The sequence below is a fragment of the Podarcis melisellensis genome (genome assembly GCF_964234715.1).
Source record: "Podarcis melisellensis genome assembly, chromosome: 14".
Taxonomy (NCBI): Eukaryota; Metazoa; Chordata; class Lepidosauria; order Squamata; family Lacertidae; genus Podarcis; species Podarcis melisellensis.
The window spans coordinates 25,163,576-25,181,749 of NC_138546.1; the positions used below are offsets into that span (position 1 = coordinate 25,163,576).

Genomic DNA, 18,174 nt, shown 5'->3' on the forward strand with positions numbered 1-18,174 from the left:
GAAGCGCGCCTTACCACGTGACGAGTGCGGAAGGCAGACGGAGCGATGGCGGCTGAAGGGGATGTCGAGCTGGAGTTAGAAGCGGAGCCCAATGGCTCGGCAGGCAGCGGAGAGCGACCAGCCGAGAAGCCGCGGAAGCACGACAGCGGAGCGGCCGACCTCGAGCGCGTCACCGACTACGCGGAGGAAAAAGAGATCCAGAGCTCCAACTTAGAAACGGTGATGAGCGCATGCGTTTGGCCGCGTTGGGGGGCTCTGGTTGTCATGGTGACCGCGGGCGGGGCGGAGCCGGCTGGACTGGACCGCTGTCGAAGGGCCCCTTGGAGCCCCAGCGCCGTACGTGGGAACGGGGAACCCTGCACGTGTGGAGGCTGCCCGAGGCCCCTGCAAGCATGGCTGGGCCGCCCGTGTCAAGCATCGCCTGCCCTGCCACCTTGCTGCTATTTCTCTCTTACTGCCGGTTTGGGGACTTTTGCTTGCGGTCTCCTTTGTCTTTGGGGCTGGAACTATTTGGCCTTCCCGAGGTGCTCTGGGTGGGAGCCCATTGTTTCGCCTCCTCAGACAGCAAAACGCCTCGTGCCAGTCTTGTGCGGGCCTTTCCTTCCATCGCATCTGTAAGAGGGCATGGCAGTTTTCTGGCAGGTTCAGATCCACCCGATGTCATATGGCATCAGGTGATTGACAGGTAGGCAGACCCTGGGGTGAGTGTGGCCATTTTTTTATTTGGCCCACCAGAGAAAATTGTTTTTCCCTACTTCTGTTCTTAAGGGTTGCTTTCACTTCTGTGAGCCTGCCCGTTGGATGTCCTTGCCAGCAGGTTTACAGTCTAAGAGGCACATTGCAAACAGGAATAAAATTAAGCAAGAAGACGAGTAGGCACCAATTCTACATAGTAGTACTCATAATGATCAGCTGGGATGGAGAGAAAGAGGTAAATGACACTGGTCTCTTACCAGAGAGGATGAAACGGCCTTACTTCCTGCATCTGCCATGTAGCAGCTGTCATTCCATCAGGCTGTTGCAAAGAGAAACAAGGAGAAACTCTTGTGCTTCCTGATGGTGGTACCACAGCTGTGAAATTCTCTACCACACCCTTTCCCTTAATATTCTCAAGGATGGTCGTTGTAATCTAGGACTTTTTGATTTGTTCCCTGCTGTTTTGAAGTTTATTTTGCTTGTTTCAGTGCTGTTGTTGTTTATACTTCTCACACTATTTTTTATTGGTGTTTTGTTGTACTACTTGTTGTAAGCTGGTTTGAAAAATATTTTAATATAAATGATTAAAAATAGCCCTCCTGTGCTTTATTTGTGAATCAGTACTTGTGACTGCCTTATCACAGTACTTGTGATGTGTAAAAGGAATTGATGCATCAGCAAATTATTATCTGAACCGTCTGGTTCAACCCCTTTCCCTAACATTCCTTGCAGTCAACATTAAAAAAATACAATTCAGATTTGCATTGTAGATTACCCACATTGTCTAGGTGTGGAAATTTATTCCACAGGGAACTTTTGCATAACTATGAGACTTGTGTTTTTTCAGGTGCACATTGAGCTTAGAAAGTCCCTGCACCAATTTCTCTTTACATACCTCAACAGCAGTGGTTTAGTGATCAGGAGCACAAGGTCTTTTCAGTGACAGGAAGCCTAATTTTCAGGGTAGTTCACAGCCAGACTTCTACCCAAAAGTGTATCATTGTGAATTGACATGCACTGAATCTCATCATCCATTCTATTGGCCATCGACCCAATTAGAATAGAATAGATCGGAGTTTTCGTAGACTGCTTGATTTTGACTACCTAGAATTATTTGGGCTCCATCATCTAGGGCTGGGAGAGATCAGCTTTTCAATATCACAATGTATCACCAACCAAACATTGATATACTGCCAGGTGAAGGCGCCATTGCACTCTGGCCCTCAAACCAGTCCTGGGCAATGTATTGATACATCATCCAGGCCTACCATCACCCCAGTTAAGTGTACTGAATTAAGTAAACTGTACTTCATTGCCATTTGTCTACATTTTTTGAATTTCACTGCCATCTGGTTGTTTTTTTCTCTATACTTGTGTTACATAAAAGCTCATAAAAGGTAAAGGGACCCCTGACCATTAGGTCCAGTCGTGACCGACTCTGGGGTTGCGGCGCTCATCTTGCTTTATTGGCCGAGGGAGCCAGCGTACAGCTTCCGGGTAATGTGGCCAGCATGACTAAGCCACTTCTGGCGAACCAGAGCCGCGCACGGAAACGCCGTTTACCTTCGCGCTGGAGCGGTACCCATTTATCTACTTGCACTTTGAGGTGCTTTCGAACTGCTAGGTTGGCAGAAGCTGGGATCGAACAATGGGAGCTCACCCCGTCGCGGGGATTCGAACTGCCCACCTTGATTGGCAAGTCCTAGGCTCTGTGGTTTAACCCACAGCGCCACTGTGAGATAATTTGGTTGCTCTTTAAGGTACAAGATTTTGGTCTGGCTATTATTATTATTAAAGTCTGAGGGTATGTGTTTAATTTGCTTTCTCTTGTTTAGGCAATGTCAGTGATTGGAGATCGAAGATCCAGAGAGCAAAAAGCAAAGCAGGAGCGGTGAGTGCCCTGTTTTCATCTCCTGCTAAGGGAGAGCAGCCTTGTTTGCTTCAACCAGAGCTGTAGAGGTGACACACAATGTGTAAACATAATTCAGATGTGCCAGATGTGCATGCATACTATTATCGCTAATTTATTATCAACCCTTCACCTAAATTTCCTAGGGTGGGTTACAGCATTAAAACATTAAAAACCATGACCAAGCTTGGAGGTAGCAGTGTTTTTATGAACATCACGCCACAGTGAAATGGTGTCTACATGCTAAACTGCTGTTTAAGGACACATTTCCATATTCTAAAACTGTTTAGGTGTTAGGCTTGTTTTGCTGCACTTGACATTAATGGGGGGAGCTGTTTCACACCAGCGAAGCGGTGCTTTGTTGCAGAAAGCCAGAGCTGTGTTTTTATTATGTGTGGTTCCTATTCTGCCCTATCAGAGCACTTGGAGTGGGGACGGGGTGGCATTATATTACTAGAAAGTGGAGCAGGATAAGAGTCCTAATTCCTCTTTCTTTCCTTCCATTTCAGGGAAAAAGAACTGGCCAAAGTCACAATCAAGAAAGAAGATTTGGAGTTGATTGTGAGTCTAGCAGAGTGTTGATTGGACCGCTTGGGTGATGGCTCAGCATCGACAGAGGCTGCTTTCTGATGTCACTACAGGCCATTTTAGTTGTTGCCTCTTGGTAAAGAATCTTCTTCTTTTCCTTACAGATGAATGAGATGGAAATATCCAGGGCAGCAGCAGAACGCAGCTTGCGAGAACACATGGGGAACGTGGTGGAAGCACTGATTACCCTCACCAACTGAGAGCCACCTGCTAGATGGACTTTTGGGGAGAAAGGGAAGGAGATAGCCTCTCTTTGGCCTGTTCTGCACTTGTTCTTTGCATATGATATTTTAAAGTTGCTGGAATAAATAGTCCAATTTTTTTGAAGTTGCTGTTAATGTGGTTTATAAGATGTTTCTTATCATCATAATTTGTTAAATTTGTATACTGCCCAGGGTGGTTCTTAGCTGACTGAAGGACTAGCGGTGGTAAACTGGTGCCCTGTTTTTATCCAGGGATCCTTTTGTTAAACAACAACTTGCAAAATTCAATCTAAAATTCAGACTTTTAAAGCCCTTGGGTGTTCTTTTCCAGACAAGGAGAAACAGTGGAGTGACATGCAGGAGACAGGAAGAGAAATCAACCAGTGGGCAGCTCCCCCCCTTTCCAGTTTGGGTAGGCAGAGTTACATTGTAAACTATACTGTGGGCCCTTAATTCCCCATAGCCATTATTTTTGAGGTTACCAGTACTGGAATTTTCCTAAGTTACTATCAGCAATCCTTTAGATGGAACTCAGAAAAATGAACGGGTTTGTGGGAACAGGAGGCCAGTTTTGAAATCTTTCAGGAAACTATACCTAGATGATTTAAAAACTTGCATCTTGCACACTGGGGTGCTGGGCCATATCCAGTTGTTGCCAATTTAAACAGCACCAAAGGGAAGCTGTACCTACAAAGAACTTGAAGCTTCTATTTGTGCTTTCATAGCTTTTACATCCCGCACCCAATGTCCTGTGAGTGTGGAGCCTAATTCTGCCCACAAGCCAGAGAGGTTCCAAAATGTGTTTCTCACACAGCACTGCCAAGCCCCTTCTCTACTAGAAGTGGGTCTGACTATTTTATTAGAGCATCACATCTGCCACAACAGGGTCCCTACTTGTTAGAAATTACCACAACAGCAACTTGGTAAGAAATACATTTAATACAGGTGTCACCTTGCCTTTCTCTCCCCCGCCCTACAGTGCCTCTAAAGAGAATGAGAAATATTTACAATAGGCAAATGCCTCCCAAAACTAAAAACAGGGCTGTAGAGGGAGCTGGCATACCTCAAGGGCAATGATGAGCCTGCTGAGCTGGTGCTAATTCCTTAAAAACGGGTTATGGTTATGAGCCAAATCCTCCATCCAAAGATGACAGAAAAAGTGGGTCCAGGCCTTTGATAATCTATAGTCCCATGCCACAGAAACAGGGCAAAACTGATCCAGCAAAATCCTAACAGTGCCCCAAATTATTCTTGATGACTCAGGTAACCTTCCGCTTCTTGGCAGAGGGTCTCTCAAAGACATCCCTCACACCAGCTGCCTTCTGCTTGAAGAACTTGGTATTTTGTGCACTCTCCTGCCCCCATGCAGAGTCAAAAGAGGTTGTATCTTGGTCTACCAAGTGGGTGTACTTTGTTCGTCCAGAGCGCCCAAAATTCTTCACCTGCAGAGGAAAGAGTTTAAGAAATGGAGAAGCTTCAAAGAGAATTCACTTTACTTCAACCCTTCTGGAATTCTGGTTGGAGGGGGCACATGCATACAACGCCAGCAAGCCAAAGCTAGTTGGGGCTCTGAGCCCAAACAATAGAACCCCCCCTCCTTCTCATGTACCTGCATGACTTTGGGTAAGATGGTCTTGTTGAAGTGGTCCTCCAGAGTTGGAGCACTGAAGTCCCTCTTGTATACATCCTCATCTTCATCCTAGAGAACAAAGAGCACAGGAGGTAAGTAGAGACATGTTTGCTCACAGCAGCCTCTCCACCCTTATTCTACCAAGCATCCCTAGGCTGGCCTTGGGAGAAAAGGTCTGCATAGTATAGCCTAAACAGAAAAGAACACCACTGTTCAGGGACTCCTTGAGAGAAGTGATGGAATTCAGCCCCCCTCTCCCCATGGCGGCTATATCCTGGATAGCAGCCCCCTTTCCTTTCCAGTGCACATTGAGTTCTTGCTGTGTATTCAATGACAGGGCTTTGACTGGGAACTCACCATGAAGAAGGCCCCCCGATGGTAGTACTTCTGCAGGAACTTGTATTTGCCCTTCACCGCCTTGTTGGTAATGACCTTGCCGTTGGCTCGGAGCTCAGCCCGTCGTTCCTCCTCAGTCAGATTCCGCACTCGTTCAATTTCTGCCTTCTCTTTCTCTAACCTGTGTGAAGCAGAACATATCCTTCACTCCAGACACTTGATTCTGCACTTGATTCCCTCTCCAGAAGTGTGGATGGATCTAAATCCATTCCACTTCAATTACGGATGTCCGCTCCCCAACTTTCTGCTCACTGCAGAAGACTCCGTCAGCTGGGGAATGGATATCAGCAAGATCAGACCCACACCCAAGGAACCTCTTCTTCCTGGCTGGAGCAACCCAGAAGACCTCTCCCTCCTCAAATGGACTGTGCCACATCCCATTTCACTTACGCCTCACGCTCCTCTCGGTCCCGCTTGATGCGCTTCAACTCCCGGACTTTCCAGGCCTCATACTCTTCCTCATCATTCTCATCATCAGTGTCCAGAGCATCAAGGGCTGCCAAGGAGCGCCTGTTCTCCTCCAACTCTTTCTTGGTTTCTTCTTCAACAATCTACAGTAAGTTAACAGAGAGTGAGTATTTTGGGGTACTCAGGCTCCTCTAACCCTGAAACCCATGTGCCTGCCTTTCCTAACAATACCTTCAGGGTGTACTTGCGCCTCTCCTCAGCCATTCGCTTGGCCTCCTGCTCCAGTTCCTTCTGTTTCAGTGCTTCGGCCTCACGCTCCTGGACTGTGACTCTGTCCTTCCTGTAGAAGACATTGGAGATCAACTCAAACCACTCAAGCCAAACCGGCTGCTCACTAGAACCAATCGTCTCCCTTGTCATAACCTTCTCCTAAGAAGCACCCCACAGACTTGCATTTATGTGTTGTCAATAGAAGGCAACTCTGAAAGTAGCCCAAGCCGGGAAGCTCTGATAGGAAGGCTCTTAACTACCAACTGTGCTTTAGAAACCAGCCTCCCCCCTCCCTGCTCAGGACTGATTGCACTTGCTTGCGGATGAAGACAGGTTTCAGGCGTGGCTCAGTCTCATCCTCACTATCTGTGTACTCCTCATACTCGGACTCTGATTCGGACTCCTCTCCAGAACGGCCCTCATCTTCCACCTCCATGACTTCCAGCTCCTCATTCTTACGTTCCTGTGCACGCTGCCGCATCATGCAACGGCGCCGTTCAATTTCCTATCAAGAAAGAAGGGCTCAGTGGTACAGCATCTGCATAAATGCAGTCCCAGGTTCAATCCCCAACATCTCCAAGTAAGGCTGGGAGAGGCCCCTATCTCAGCCCCTGGAGAACTGCTGCCAGTCACTGTAGATCTACTGAGCTAGATAGACCAATGTGCCAACACAGTATAAAACAGTTTTCATATGTTCATATCTGGAAAAGGGCCATAGCTCAATGGTCCCCATCAGCATCTCCCAAATAGAACTGGGGAAAGTGTCCATATCCTTGAAGAGCAAGGAGTCTCTTGTAAACTTCATCATCATGATTTCACTTCTATACTGCTTTATCATTTTTAAAGAAAAAAAATCTTAAAAGCGGTTTACAACCTACATTAGAACACCCAGAATAAATATCATATATAAAATATACAAACGAAACAGGAATGCTTTAACAGGAAATTAATATATCATCTTAAAGATTTCAAAATAAAAACATTATAAAGGAGGCCAACTACACACATTTCCACCCAAGATTCAGAACCCAACACCAAGACTGGAAAATGTAGCTCCTCAGGCCTGCTCATACCTCATCGTCAATCTCCTCCTCTTCCTCCTCACTGGTGTCCTCTCTCTCCACATGCCAGGCCTCTCCTTCCACTTCTGAGTCACTCTCCCCTATCACTTCTGGTTCCACAATCTTACGATGCCTTGCCAGCCTAGAACACAGACACCCACCTTTTTGTAACATTTTTTACTGGTTTTTATAATTGCAATACTCACAAAATAAGATAAAAGAAAATAAAACAAGCAAATCAAGGAAAGCAATATGGAATGTGACACAAGAATACTGTTTGGGCAGGTGCTTCATGAGTCAAATAAAGCTCTACTTACACTAACCCACTTTTAACGTGACAAAACGGCATGCAGCTCACAAAACACCCCTCCTATGTCAGGTGATCACAGCCTTTCCCCCACAGATTGTCCTCTTCCACTTCATGCCAAGTGCAACCTCCCAAGCAACTCTGACCTCAACCCTCTGCTGCCCCTCACCTCTCCTCCACATCCTCTGAGATGCGGTTCTGCAGGCGGCGCAAACGGGGGTCGCTGGCCAGCTCTTCCTCTTGCTCCTCCGGTTCCAGCTCCTGCTCCTTGGCCTTCTTGATGAACTGGAACTCCTCGTCCTCCTCGTCCGAGGACTCCATGGGGGCATAATCTGGCCGCTTCCCCGAGACGTAGCGTTTTACTTTCACCTTTTCCATCGAGATCTCCCCTGGAAGTGGAGCGAGAGGTCAGGAGGGGAGAAACTGAGCCTGCCCCAGGGCGCCCCCCCCCGCAGCCCCTGCCCCAGGAGGGAGAAGAGCTCAGGTTCAGCTGCTTCTCCCCCCCCCCCATCGTCCAGGATACGTATGATTCCCCCTATGCCCCGCTCCCCGCCCCAGGACGCCTCACCCTTCTCGTTGCGGACGGGGACGGCCCCCGCCGTCGACTGGATCGGGGGCTGCTTCATGAGGGCGCTGCTGGAGCCCGACATGGCGGCGGTGTCTCCTCCTCAGGGTCTGGCGAAAGGAGCCCTCACTGAACCAGGCACACAAATACAGACGCCAAGCTCTTGCCGGAAGCTCTGTCCAGAACAAACCGGAATCGGAAGCCAGGTGGGACGCCACTACGCATGTCAGCACACAAGTTTAGACGTCACTTCCGCTGTCGCCTGACCCCCCCGACTAGGAGCTTCCGCCGTAGCGTGGTCGACGCTCCTTAAGCGCCGCCCCTGGCTCTACGTACGCGCGGATGGGCGGGGCCGTGTGGCCCTAATCGCTCCGCCTCCACACCGGGGGAAAAAGGTCTTGCTGAGCAGCGCCTCCCTCTCCCACCTCCCCCGCTTCCCCTCGTCCAGTGACCCATTTTTCAGTTTCCTGCCCCCGCTTCGTTTTCCTGAAAGGGGCCCTTTCGCCCTCCAGGCCAGTATTCATCTTGGCCTGCACTGCAGGGGTGTCGTGAGCCACTCTCAACCAGTCCAGCCCTCGTGAGGGCGCGGGGCGGGGCAGAACTATGAGCACTTTTTGCTTCTGTATTTGCAAGGCTATTAAATAATAGTATGAAATTAAATTGTGAAACCGCTTTGATACTTCTTTAAATAAAGCCACTAATAAGTGCTATTAATAATAAACGTTTTTAACCCACCCCAAAAGTACCTTTCTTTTTTTAAAAATTAATAATAATGAAATAAGATCTGTGTTAGAAAACTCAGAAGAGTGTAATAAGCAAAATCTGCCCTTATTCCCTTATGGGGGACACAAGAGCCCTTATAGAGTCCTTTGTAGGTTTTCCATCGGTAGGAGAAAATAACAGAGGCCAACCAGAGAATATAGAGAAGCAAATCAGCTAGTAAGCCTGATCTTCATTGAACTGTTGCAACAGGGTGCTCCCACACGCAGGAAAGGAGGAGGACCCAGAACCAAGGTGTGCCTGCCCTTATATAGACATTTTAAATTCCCTGCCCTGGAGCTCAAGACCTCCCCTCCATACATCACACATACATCACAGAAGGGGTGTAACCCCCACAAACACCTACACCTCAGAAAAGGTGGTCTACAACAGAAATTTGAATGTTGTTTTTCCTGACTGCCAGGTTATCTGACAATGCCTTATCTGATTGACTTTCCTGGTAGTCTGGCCATTCCTTTGAGATGGTGATTTCCCAATTCCTGAGACAATGGGAAGGTTCTCTCACCCCCTCCCTCACAGAGAAAACATTTGGTCAGTTTGGGAGTTAAAATGGTTTCAGGGCGGTCTTCCTGTGCTGCTCCAGACATGTGGTCCACATATCTATGTACGTGCTTGGTTGGTACATTTATGAACATTTATTATATATATAAAAGACCTTAATTTCTTTATTACAGGGGGGGGGTGTCTTGTTGGCCATGTGTTCCCACCCACTTCTCGATCTAGAGAACACCAGAACTAGAAGCTCCTGCAGCAGGTGGTTGTCCCCCCAATACTTACATGGAGGGAGAGGAGCTCACCCACCCAGTGATCCCTTCCAGAGCCAGTGGTTTTTTTGTCTCTGCTCTCTTAAGAAGTTATTCCTAGTGTTAAACTGAAACCTCCCCTTTAGCCCCATTAGATGCATTTCTGCCCTCTTCTGTGTAGCAGCCCTTCAGGTCCCTGAGGAGTGCAGTCATGTTCCCCACCCATTTTGTTTTCCAGCCTAAACATGCTCAATCTCTTCAACATTCCCTCATAAGGCTTCTTTCCTATACATCTCAGAGCATGTTTCTTGCTCTCTTCTGAACCTGCCTCAGTCTGTCTGCATATCCGCCATAGCCCCAGGTGTGGTCTGAGGGCAGAGCAAATTGGAACTATTGTTACTTGTGACTAAGGTTTGGGCTGCAACGTCATCAGTGTGCATATAACTTGCTCTGCTTCCGTTTTCCACTTCCTGGTTCCAGAGAGGCCATCTGGAAGAGGCAGTTGTGGTATGGGCCAGGGCAAACAAGCTGAAACTTAATCCAGGTGTGGTGATGGTAGTGTGGATGGGGAAACCTATTGGTCTGCTGAGGAGGAGTCAGCAGGGACTGACTGGACAGGGTCCTCTTGAGGGATCAGGTTTGGACCAACAGCTGCCTGTTCCCAGTCCTGAGGCACCTCACCTGTTCTGCAGGGTTTCTTAGACATGATACACAGAACTTCTCAGCAACCTGCTTTAGTTCCAAAGGATGGAATTCATTTAATGTAACCCTGCACACCTGAATCCCCTAGGGCTTTCCTGATCAGCTTCTTATTAATCTCAAACTACACAGAGACTGAGTCCATTGGCTACAAGCCATAATGGCTCTGTACTACCTTTAATATTGGTGACAACATGCCTCTGGATACCACCTGCTTGGACACACAAGTTGGGTTAGTGCTGTTGTACTCATTTCCCGCTTGACTCCTGAGTTCTGACCCTTCCACTTCCCTCGAGACACATTTGTGGACCAGGGTGTCAGGTGGAGTCCCACCCTTGTGCAGTGTTGCCTCCTGAGGGACCATGGGGACATGCCAGACCTTCCCAGCCAGCATCTGCCATGCATAATGCATGCTTTCCCTTGGGGGTAATTGAATTTCCACAGGAACCGGTGTGTGCATTTGCTCATGTTTCTCCATAGCTGTGCTGACAACATCCTTTTCAACTGATGAAAATTCCCCCAGGTGGATTAGAATCAGCAACATCCTGAACTTGTTTGTTTCTGCTTTGTGGACTAAACCACAGAGTTCCTTCACTTGGTACTGCTGTTCAGATAAGCCACAAGCCATAGCCAGTGTTGGAAACTCCCATTGTTCTAGGCGCATTTTGTGACAGGGAATTTCATTAGTGTGAGCAGTTTCTGAGCTCTGGGCGCAGTACTGTGTCTAAGATTTCAGATTAAAACTACAGAGTGGAAGGACCTTTTTCTGCATCCCCACTTCCAGCTACTCTCTGAAGACTGAAGAAGAGACCCTCTTAAGAATATTAGGGGGGTGGGCAGGGGAAGGACTAGACCATGTCAAAAATGAACATAATACAATATTTTAACTGCAGTCCATTCATTTTCAGCTTTGCATTCTTATTATAAAAAAGTGTGCCTAGACATTCCATTGTTGCGCCCATAACCTAGGTTTAAGGTGCCATTTAGCTCCTAGCTTTCATATTTTAGTTTCTAACACTGGCCGTAGCCACTGGGATATACATCTGAACCTGAGCTCATGGTTTAATGCTAAACCAAACTATGGTTTCAATCAGGGTAACATGATAGCGGCAGCAGGATGAAGGGAGGAGTAAGGAGCTGGGAGTTTTGCTTCATGCACTCACTTGCATGCTCTCTTGTTTATGCAAAGCTATGGTATGCCTTCATGTCACATGGAGACTAGGCCATCATCTCTGGTTGGTGCGCTGTGTCAGGGATGTTAGGGACACCTGTTCTTTTAACACTGCTTTTGCATTTTCTGGAGTTGGGCTTTCTCTCCCAGCTGAGCACTTGCTAGAGCAGCTGTTCCACAGCATAATGGCTGTGTATCTTCAGGTTACTTGACATGTTACTTGACATGACGTGGACACGCGAGGTTAGTTACAGATAGGTAGCCGTGTTGGTCTGCCATAGTCAAAACAAAAAAAATTCCTTCCAGTAGCACCTTAAAGACCAAGAACTAACTTAGTTGGTCTTTAAGGTGCTACTGGAAGGATTTTGTTTTGTTTTGACGCGAGGTTAGGTTTTCCTAGTTGGAGGTCTTGTTGTGGCCTGGGAGCTTGCTCCATAGTCTCTCAGTCTCCCAGCATCTTTTCCCTCACTCCTTACATGCCTCACTCCTCTTCATTTCAGGCCCAAGTATTAGAAGGTCAGTTAGGGGAAATGGTACAGTTTATTAGGGTCCAGAGATTTGTGATGGAGGCAGGTTAGGCTACATTCCCATTGCTGCAAGGAAAAGAAATGGAGGCTAAATTGTAGATTATGCTTGAGGATATTTATGGACATTATCTGTGCCTCTATTGTCTAGATATCTTGTGAGATTTGCTGGAGCCAACCAGAAGCCGTGTTAGAGCAGGACAAACAACAGTGAGTTGTGGGGCCAGGCCCTTCCCTATCTCTGAGAGTGAGCTTGGGTAGTTAAATTAGGACATGCTGTTTGAGAGAGAACAACATTTACCTTTCCCTTTATAACAAACTCTCTGCTTTGCCTACACAGCCAGAGGCAGTAATGTTTCTGAATACCAGTTGCTGGAAACCACAGGTGGGGAGAGGGCTCTTGTGCTGTGGTCGTGCTTCCGGGCTTCCCACAGGCATATGCCTAGCCATTGTGAGAACAAAATGCTGGACCAGATGGGCCCCTTTTGGCCTGATCCAGCCTTTGTTGTGCACAAAGAAGAAGGTACAAGTTTGTGGAAGGGGCAAAGCATAATAATCAATGACATTCATTCCAGGGACAGAGCCAGCACTACAAGGCGGATTGACAAGTCCAAAGTATGTGTTTGGGGAATGTCTAGTTCAAGCCACACACTAGGCAGGAACAGTTAGGTCACCTGGCTGTTTTGTGTGCTTTGTCTTTTGAGAGTAAACTAGCAAGATAAATAAACTTTAGGGGGATGATACATGATTTTGCAATTGAAAAGTCCAGAAAAATAAAGGTGTAAAGTGTTTATGAAGTGTGTGCTGCTGCATTGGATCAGGAGAACAGGATAGTGTTTTTATTAGGACAATCAAAAGTTATGACATAAGTTTTGTTGGGCTCTTCTTTAGACTGAATGTTTATTAAAAATTGTGGGTACTGCTGGTGGTTGGAGGCATGGCAGAAAAGCCCCAGTGTAATGTAAGAAAAGTCAAATAATTAAAAAATGGCTTTCTTTCCTGACTCATGAGAATGTAGGGATTGGGTTGTGGTATGCCAGTAGGAGGTGGTGGCCTGCGTTACCATTTTGTACTGGGTCCCCCATAGATGGTGTTCTGCTGGCTCCCACCTCAGGGTTCCTAGTGTCTGGTTCCTGTTCTGTTCACCGTTGGATTCCAAATCTGACCCTTTGATGTTTTGTACAATTTGGCTTCAGGCCATGGGGCAAAGATCTCTGTGGAGGTTGCTCCTCCCAGTGTTTGTTCCCCTCTGTCGTGCTCCCCATGGCAGGCACTCCTGTTTGCATAGAAGAGGCTGGCTGTATCTGACCAAAGAGGCCCTCTGGAAGCCAGTTTCCAGAGTGTCCAGCCAGGTGCCTCTGGGAAGCCTGCTAGCAGGACATCATCCCATCAACTGGTATTCAGAGGCACACCACCTCTGGTACTGTTGGTAAAAGAGCCACTGTGGTTAGTGGCCAATTGGTGGCCCTGTCTTCCATGAATATATCTAATCTCCTCTTAAAGCCATCCAGGTTGGGGACCATCACTACTTCTTGTGTGTGTGTTTAAGTATGTTTAACTGTATGAAGTGGTAACTGAATTTCTCAACATTCAGCTCTGTTGGATGGCCCAGAGAGTTTTAGTACTGTGTGAGGGAGAAAACTGTTTCTGTTTGACTCTAGAAGTGGCCACCTGGTGCCTTCCAGATATAGATATAGATATAGATGATATATAGATCTACAGTGGTACTTCGGGTTAAGTACTTAATTCGTTCTGGAGGTCCGTACTTAACCTGAAACTGTTCTTAACCTGAAGCACCACTTTAGATAATGGGGCCTCCTGCTGCCGCCGCACTTCTGGAACACGATTTCTGTTCTTATCCTGAAGCAAAGTTCTTAACCTGAAGCACTATTTCTAGGTTAGCGGAGTGTGTAACCTGAAGCGTATGTAACCTGAAGCGTATGTAACCCGAGGTACCACTGTATAAAAATTATAGCTCCAGTCAGCATGAACAATGGTCCAAGGATGATGGGAGTGATAGGCCAAAAGACCTGGAGGATGCCAGGTTGGGAAAGGCAGCTCTGGAGCCGAGGTGGTTAGTATTTTGTTGCCTGAGGACTGCATTGACTTTTCACTGGGTTCTTCAAGTGCCAGTTGTGAGTGTGGTCAAAGTGGTTGTAACTATCTCCGACACTTACACACATTGGCAGATCCATATGTCAAGCTCTTCTGCCAAGGTTCAAGCTTTAACACCTGAACAAAGCTGCAATTCACAAAACTGGGGAAGATGGGAGTGGAGCCTCTCATCAACTAATACATCCTGGTAGGTTTCGCAGAAATGAATGAGCTTCCACTTCTGTGGAGATTTGTGAGTTCATGCATGAAGCAGTACATAAGACTGAGCAAAGGGAATCTGAGAAATTGCCTCTCAGAATTCATGTTGGCAGAGTTTGTTCCTCAACCCTGTAGCTTTGTGGTGAGAAGGGTTAGGGTTAGCTATGGCAGGGTTTGGAGCCTGGGATAATCCTGCTTCGTCTCATGCTGCTGTTCAGCTCAGCATCCCAGCAACCCTTATCACAAGCCTGACAAATCTGACTCAGCTTTACTGGAACTTCTCATCCATTAACTTTGTTATTTTATTCCATGTGTAGCTGTACTCATTCTATGTGTCTGTTACAGTTTTGTTTTTCATCTTTTAATTTTCATTTGTTCTCCGTTTTACATACATTATTAAATGAAGAAAAAAATCCACCTTCTCAGCTATTTCTCCACAAGGAGGCATTATTTCCTCAAGTCAGGCTGAGCGCTCAGCCGGGAGTCTCCTGCTCCAGCAAAATCAGCTGGCAGCTACCAAAGTGCAGGGATGATGGTGCCATAGAGGGAAGCTGAAACCTGAGCACCTGAGAGCACGCAGAGGTGTGCAGACATCTTGTTCGGGTTTGCCTGGGAATGTGCAGGATGTCGGCAGTGTGGCGTTGTGTGGGGTTTTCTTTCTCAGTATGCTGTTCTGTAGTCCTTTCCTTGTACCCATTCAATAATCGGTGGTAAGCAGAGGAATTTACTAGCTGCTCCTTTTAATCAGTTTTGGAGCAATTTGAATTTGTAAAGTACTTTGGTGCCAGTTGTCCAAAATTCAGTTTACAAATTCAAACATGGCTTCACCATTGCTCTCATTTTACAGATGAAGTTCCGAGCTGACAGCATCAAGATCAAGGCCACCTAGTGAGGCTCAGTGTGGCATTTGTGGATAAGCTAAGCAGTTCTTTTCAGGGGATGCCTGCCTGTGTGATCGCTTTCTGTAGAAGGGCCCAAATACTGTGGCTGTTTATAGCCTTTGCTACCAATATGTGGAGAACATGCAAGAGCCAAGAGCTTTTCAGTGGTGGGGAAATGGATGCTGCTGCCTCTTTTTTGGGGGGGGGGGAGAAGGGGTGCCTCTTTGCCAGCTTTAGGAAGGACCATTTCCAGGGGATGGGGTGGGGAGCAGGGGAGTCGTGCTTAGCAGGGCCTGCTTTCTGCACACTGAGAACTTGCTTCATTAGCAGGAAATCCTGGGACCTCTTTGGTTTCAGATGCATATCTCTGTTTTCCCCTGAAAACCACCTTGAATCAGCATTTGGGTTATGAAACAAAATTATCAGTAATTTCCAGTAACTAAGCTGACCCCAATTCTGGTTAATGTAAGAGGTTTCCTGCCTGCTTGGTATTTTAGTGACAGCAAAGCTACCTGCTTGATTTCCTGTGCACTGTGAGGAGAAGCTCACATAAGATGCCTCCTGGAGGCTGAGGGTGTCTCTCACCTCTGGGTGATGGAAGTAAGAGTCATGGTAGTTCCTTGGTTGTGGCTGTAGAGGTCTAGCTTCTGAGCACATCCCAGTTAAAGCTCAAAGTGATCTTAAGAGTGATTAGGAAAAAGATCTGACAGAATAAGGCTGCAGTGCTGCAATGTCTGCCTGTGATGTGTCCATGTTTTAAGATACCAGGAAGGGTCATAGCTTGGTGTACCCTCATGTACTGTGTCAGGTAGGAGGGGGCAGGTAGCAACCTGGATCAGACACAAGAGGGCTTGCAGGCGCCACCCATCACCTGTGCCTGCAAACTGCTTTGAAAGGGGCTTTGCATGTCCTCACAATAAACTGAAGCCCCTTTGAAAGCACTATCTAAGTGATAAGGTGCATAGTCGGAGATTGCTGTTTATTTCTTGAGGCTTAAGTAGCCTCGGTGGCACAAAGGGCTGCCTATCAGCCAAGGCCAATACACTAATGGCAACCCGCCCTGGACAAGGTAGTTAGTCAGAGCTGTCCATGCCCTGGCTGTGGTTTGATTACTGCAATGTACATGGGGCTGCCATTGAAGACAATCTGGAATGCCCCTGCTGCTTGGATTGCTGACAGGAAATGAGTGAAGAATGCAAACCTTTCCGATGTTGAAATAGCTCCCAGTGAGTTTCTGAGCCAATTCAAAGGGCTCTTTAAACCCTGACATGTCTCATCTGAATCCAGTCATCTGTTGGACCACCTTTACCTGTATCAATCCATCCGCCCACTGAGTTGGGCACTTGAGGCCTTTCCCTGGGTGCCTCCACCACCCAAAATGTGGCAGATGGCAACAGGGCAGAGCCTTTTCCGTGGCGGCTTCTCACTTTGGAAGACCCTCCCCATGGTGGTCCACATGGATACCTCATTGCTGTCATTTAGAGAACTGGCAAAAACATGTTGGTTTGCCTAGACCGCTACAACATTAACATATATTGTAAAAGCATGATGCAACAAATGCAAAGTACAGTACATACAGCAGATCAACCAAAACAATATAAAACAGCATCACAACTCCAGTTAAGAACACTGGTAGGATCTGATTCTCATTTGGGCTGGCCCATTGGAGCTGGCAGAAGTGTTTGATTTTACCATTTATTTAAACTGACAGTTGCTTTTTCAGTTTGTTGAATTATTTTGGTGTTATTTTGGTGTTTTACTTTCTAATTTGGTGTTTTATCTAAATTGTGCTTTTTGATTCTTACTAGTCCCTTAGAATTCTAGGAACGCTGAAGATGCAGGATATAAATTATGGACATAAACTAAGCCTAGGACTGCAGCCACCTTCATTTTCTCAGGCCTGCCAGCTTTGCAAGGGCTAGGACCCTTTGGCCCCCTTCCTTTGAGCACAACAGGACTAGCACTGACTCCCAGTAGAAACCAGCTCTCTGACAGAAGATTTACCCACCATGGAAGAATGGCAGATGAAGGTTATAGACTATATGGGACTGGCAGAAATGAGCGGCAGAATCCGAGACCAGGGAAAAGAGACGGCGGAAGAAGATTGGAAGAAATTTAAGGACTATCTTAAGAAACACTGTAAGATTATTGAATGCTAGAACGATGTTGATTTAGAAATTAAGGGGTTTTTAGCTGTAATGATTATGTAATTAAGAAAAGAAAGATCAAAAATTAAGCAGAAATTAGGGGAAGGATTTGCTGAATTGATTTAATTAGAGATTGGAATACAGAAAGGGGAGGTACGAGGAGGTCGGGAAAGTAAGTTTTATGAATATAAGGGATTGAAATTATACTTGTGATTGTATGTGTTTTGTATGTATGTCTTTTTGCTTTTTCTGTTTTTTTGTTTTTTCTATTTTATATAATTTTTTGAAAACTTTAATAAATATCTTTAAAAAAATAATAGAAACCAGCTCTCTGCTCTGTCCCACTTTCCGCTTAGAACTCTGTGTTTTGCTTCTGGACATCACATTTTAGGCCACAGACGCTGTATGTGAGGGGGTGCCTGATGAGCCCGCCACCCTCCAGCATCTCTGGAGCATCTCTCTGCTCACCCGCCCGTGGGGGGCGGCCATAACAAGGGGGGCTCCCTCGTGCTGGCACCTCTAGAAGTGCCGACTAGGCACAAATTAACTGTTGCCACTACAAACTAGAAAACCCACGGAGGTCTGAAAGTTAACAAAAAGGTGGAGCCATGAGAAGTGCAATTGAGCTTCCCCGTCCCACCCGTCTGATTTCTGGTTGAAGGAAGACGAACCACAGGGGACCGGATGGGGAAGGAACGGGCAGCTACCTGCCAAGGGAGGGAGAGGAAAGAAGGTTCAATTGCTGGGCTAGATGCGGGTCTGATCTGACACAGCAGGGCTCGTCTGACGTTCTGGGGGGATAAGTGAGCCCAGGGCAGCCAAGCTGTTTTGGCACAAGCACTTCGTCCCCTCCCTGGCAGTCAAAGCATAAAAGTAACAAATA

General features: G+C 46.9%; 2 protein-coding genes across 3 annotated transcripts; one reads left to right on the forward strand and one right to left on the reverse strand.

Annotated features, from left to right (window-relative positions):
- Positions 1-2: 2 nt before the first annotated feature.
- Positions 3-3,520, forward strand: HYPK (huntingtin interacting protein K). Its single transcript, XM_081888191.1, has 4 exons — positions 3-219; positions 2,532-2,587; positions 3,115-3,166; positions 3,298-3,520. Exons 1-4 carry the CDS (start codon positions 46-48, stop codon positions 3,391-3,393), a joined length of 378 nt encoding a protein of 125 aa, XP_081744317.1. The 5' UTR covers positions 3-45; the 3' UTR covers positions 3,394-3,520.
- A 796-nt stretch (positions 3,521-4,316) lies between these two features.
- Positions 4,317-8,226, reverse strand: MFAP1 (microfibril associated protein 1). 2 transcript variants are annotated; one of them, XM_081888189.1, is made up of 9 exons: positions 8,037-8,226; positions 7,638-7,857; positions 7,174-7,303; positions 6,418-6,605; positions 6,062-6,170; positions 5,813-5,973; positions 5,384-5,543; positions 5,006-5,095; positions 4,317-4,838 (listed from the first exon to the last, which is right to left on the reverse strand). In XM_081888189.1, exons 1-9 carry the CDS (start codon positions 8,116-8,118, stop codon positions 4,656-4,658), a joined length of 1,323 nt encoding a protein of 440 aa, XP_081744315.1. In that variant the 5' UTR covers positions 8,119-8,226; the 3' UTR covers positions 4,317-4,655. The 2 variants fall into 2 exon arrangements, with proteins under 2 accessions (XP_081744315.1, XP_081744316.1); XM_081888190.1 differs by having other exon boundaries at positions 6,062-6,166; positions 6,414-6,605.
- Positions 8,227-18,174: the final 9,948 nt, after the last annotated feature.

Bases quoted from the DNA above. Each gene is read 5' to 3' on its own strand.
- MFAP1 (XM_081888189.1), bottom strand. From the start codon at position 8,118: ATGTCGGGCTCCAGCAGCGCCCTCATGAAGCAGCCCCCGATCCAGTCG. The intron at 7,858-8,036 runs GTGAGGCGTCCT...CTCCACTTCCAG, and splicing joins CCCCGTCCGCAACGAGAAGG to GGGAGATCTCGATGGAAAAG. The intron at 6,606-7,173 runs GTATGAGCAGGC...CTTTCTTGATAG, and splicing joins AGGAGGAGATTGACGATGAG to GAAATTGAACGGCGCCGTTG.
- HYPK (XM_081888191.1), top strand. From the start codon at position 46: ATGGCGGCTGAAGGGGATGTCGAGCTGGAGTTAGAAGCGGAGCCCAAT. The intron at 220-2,531 runs GTGATGAGCGCA...TCTCTTGTTTAG, and splicing joins AGAGCTCCAACTTAGAAACG to GCAATGTCAGTGATTGGAGA. The intron at 2,588-3,114 runs GTGAGTGCCCTG...CTTCCATTTCAG, and splicing joins CAAAAAGCAAAGCAGGAGCG to GGAAAAAGAACTGGCCAAAG.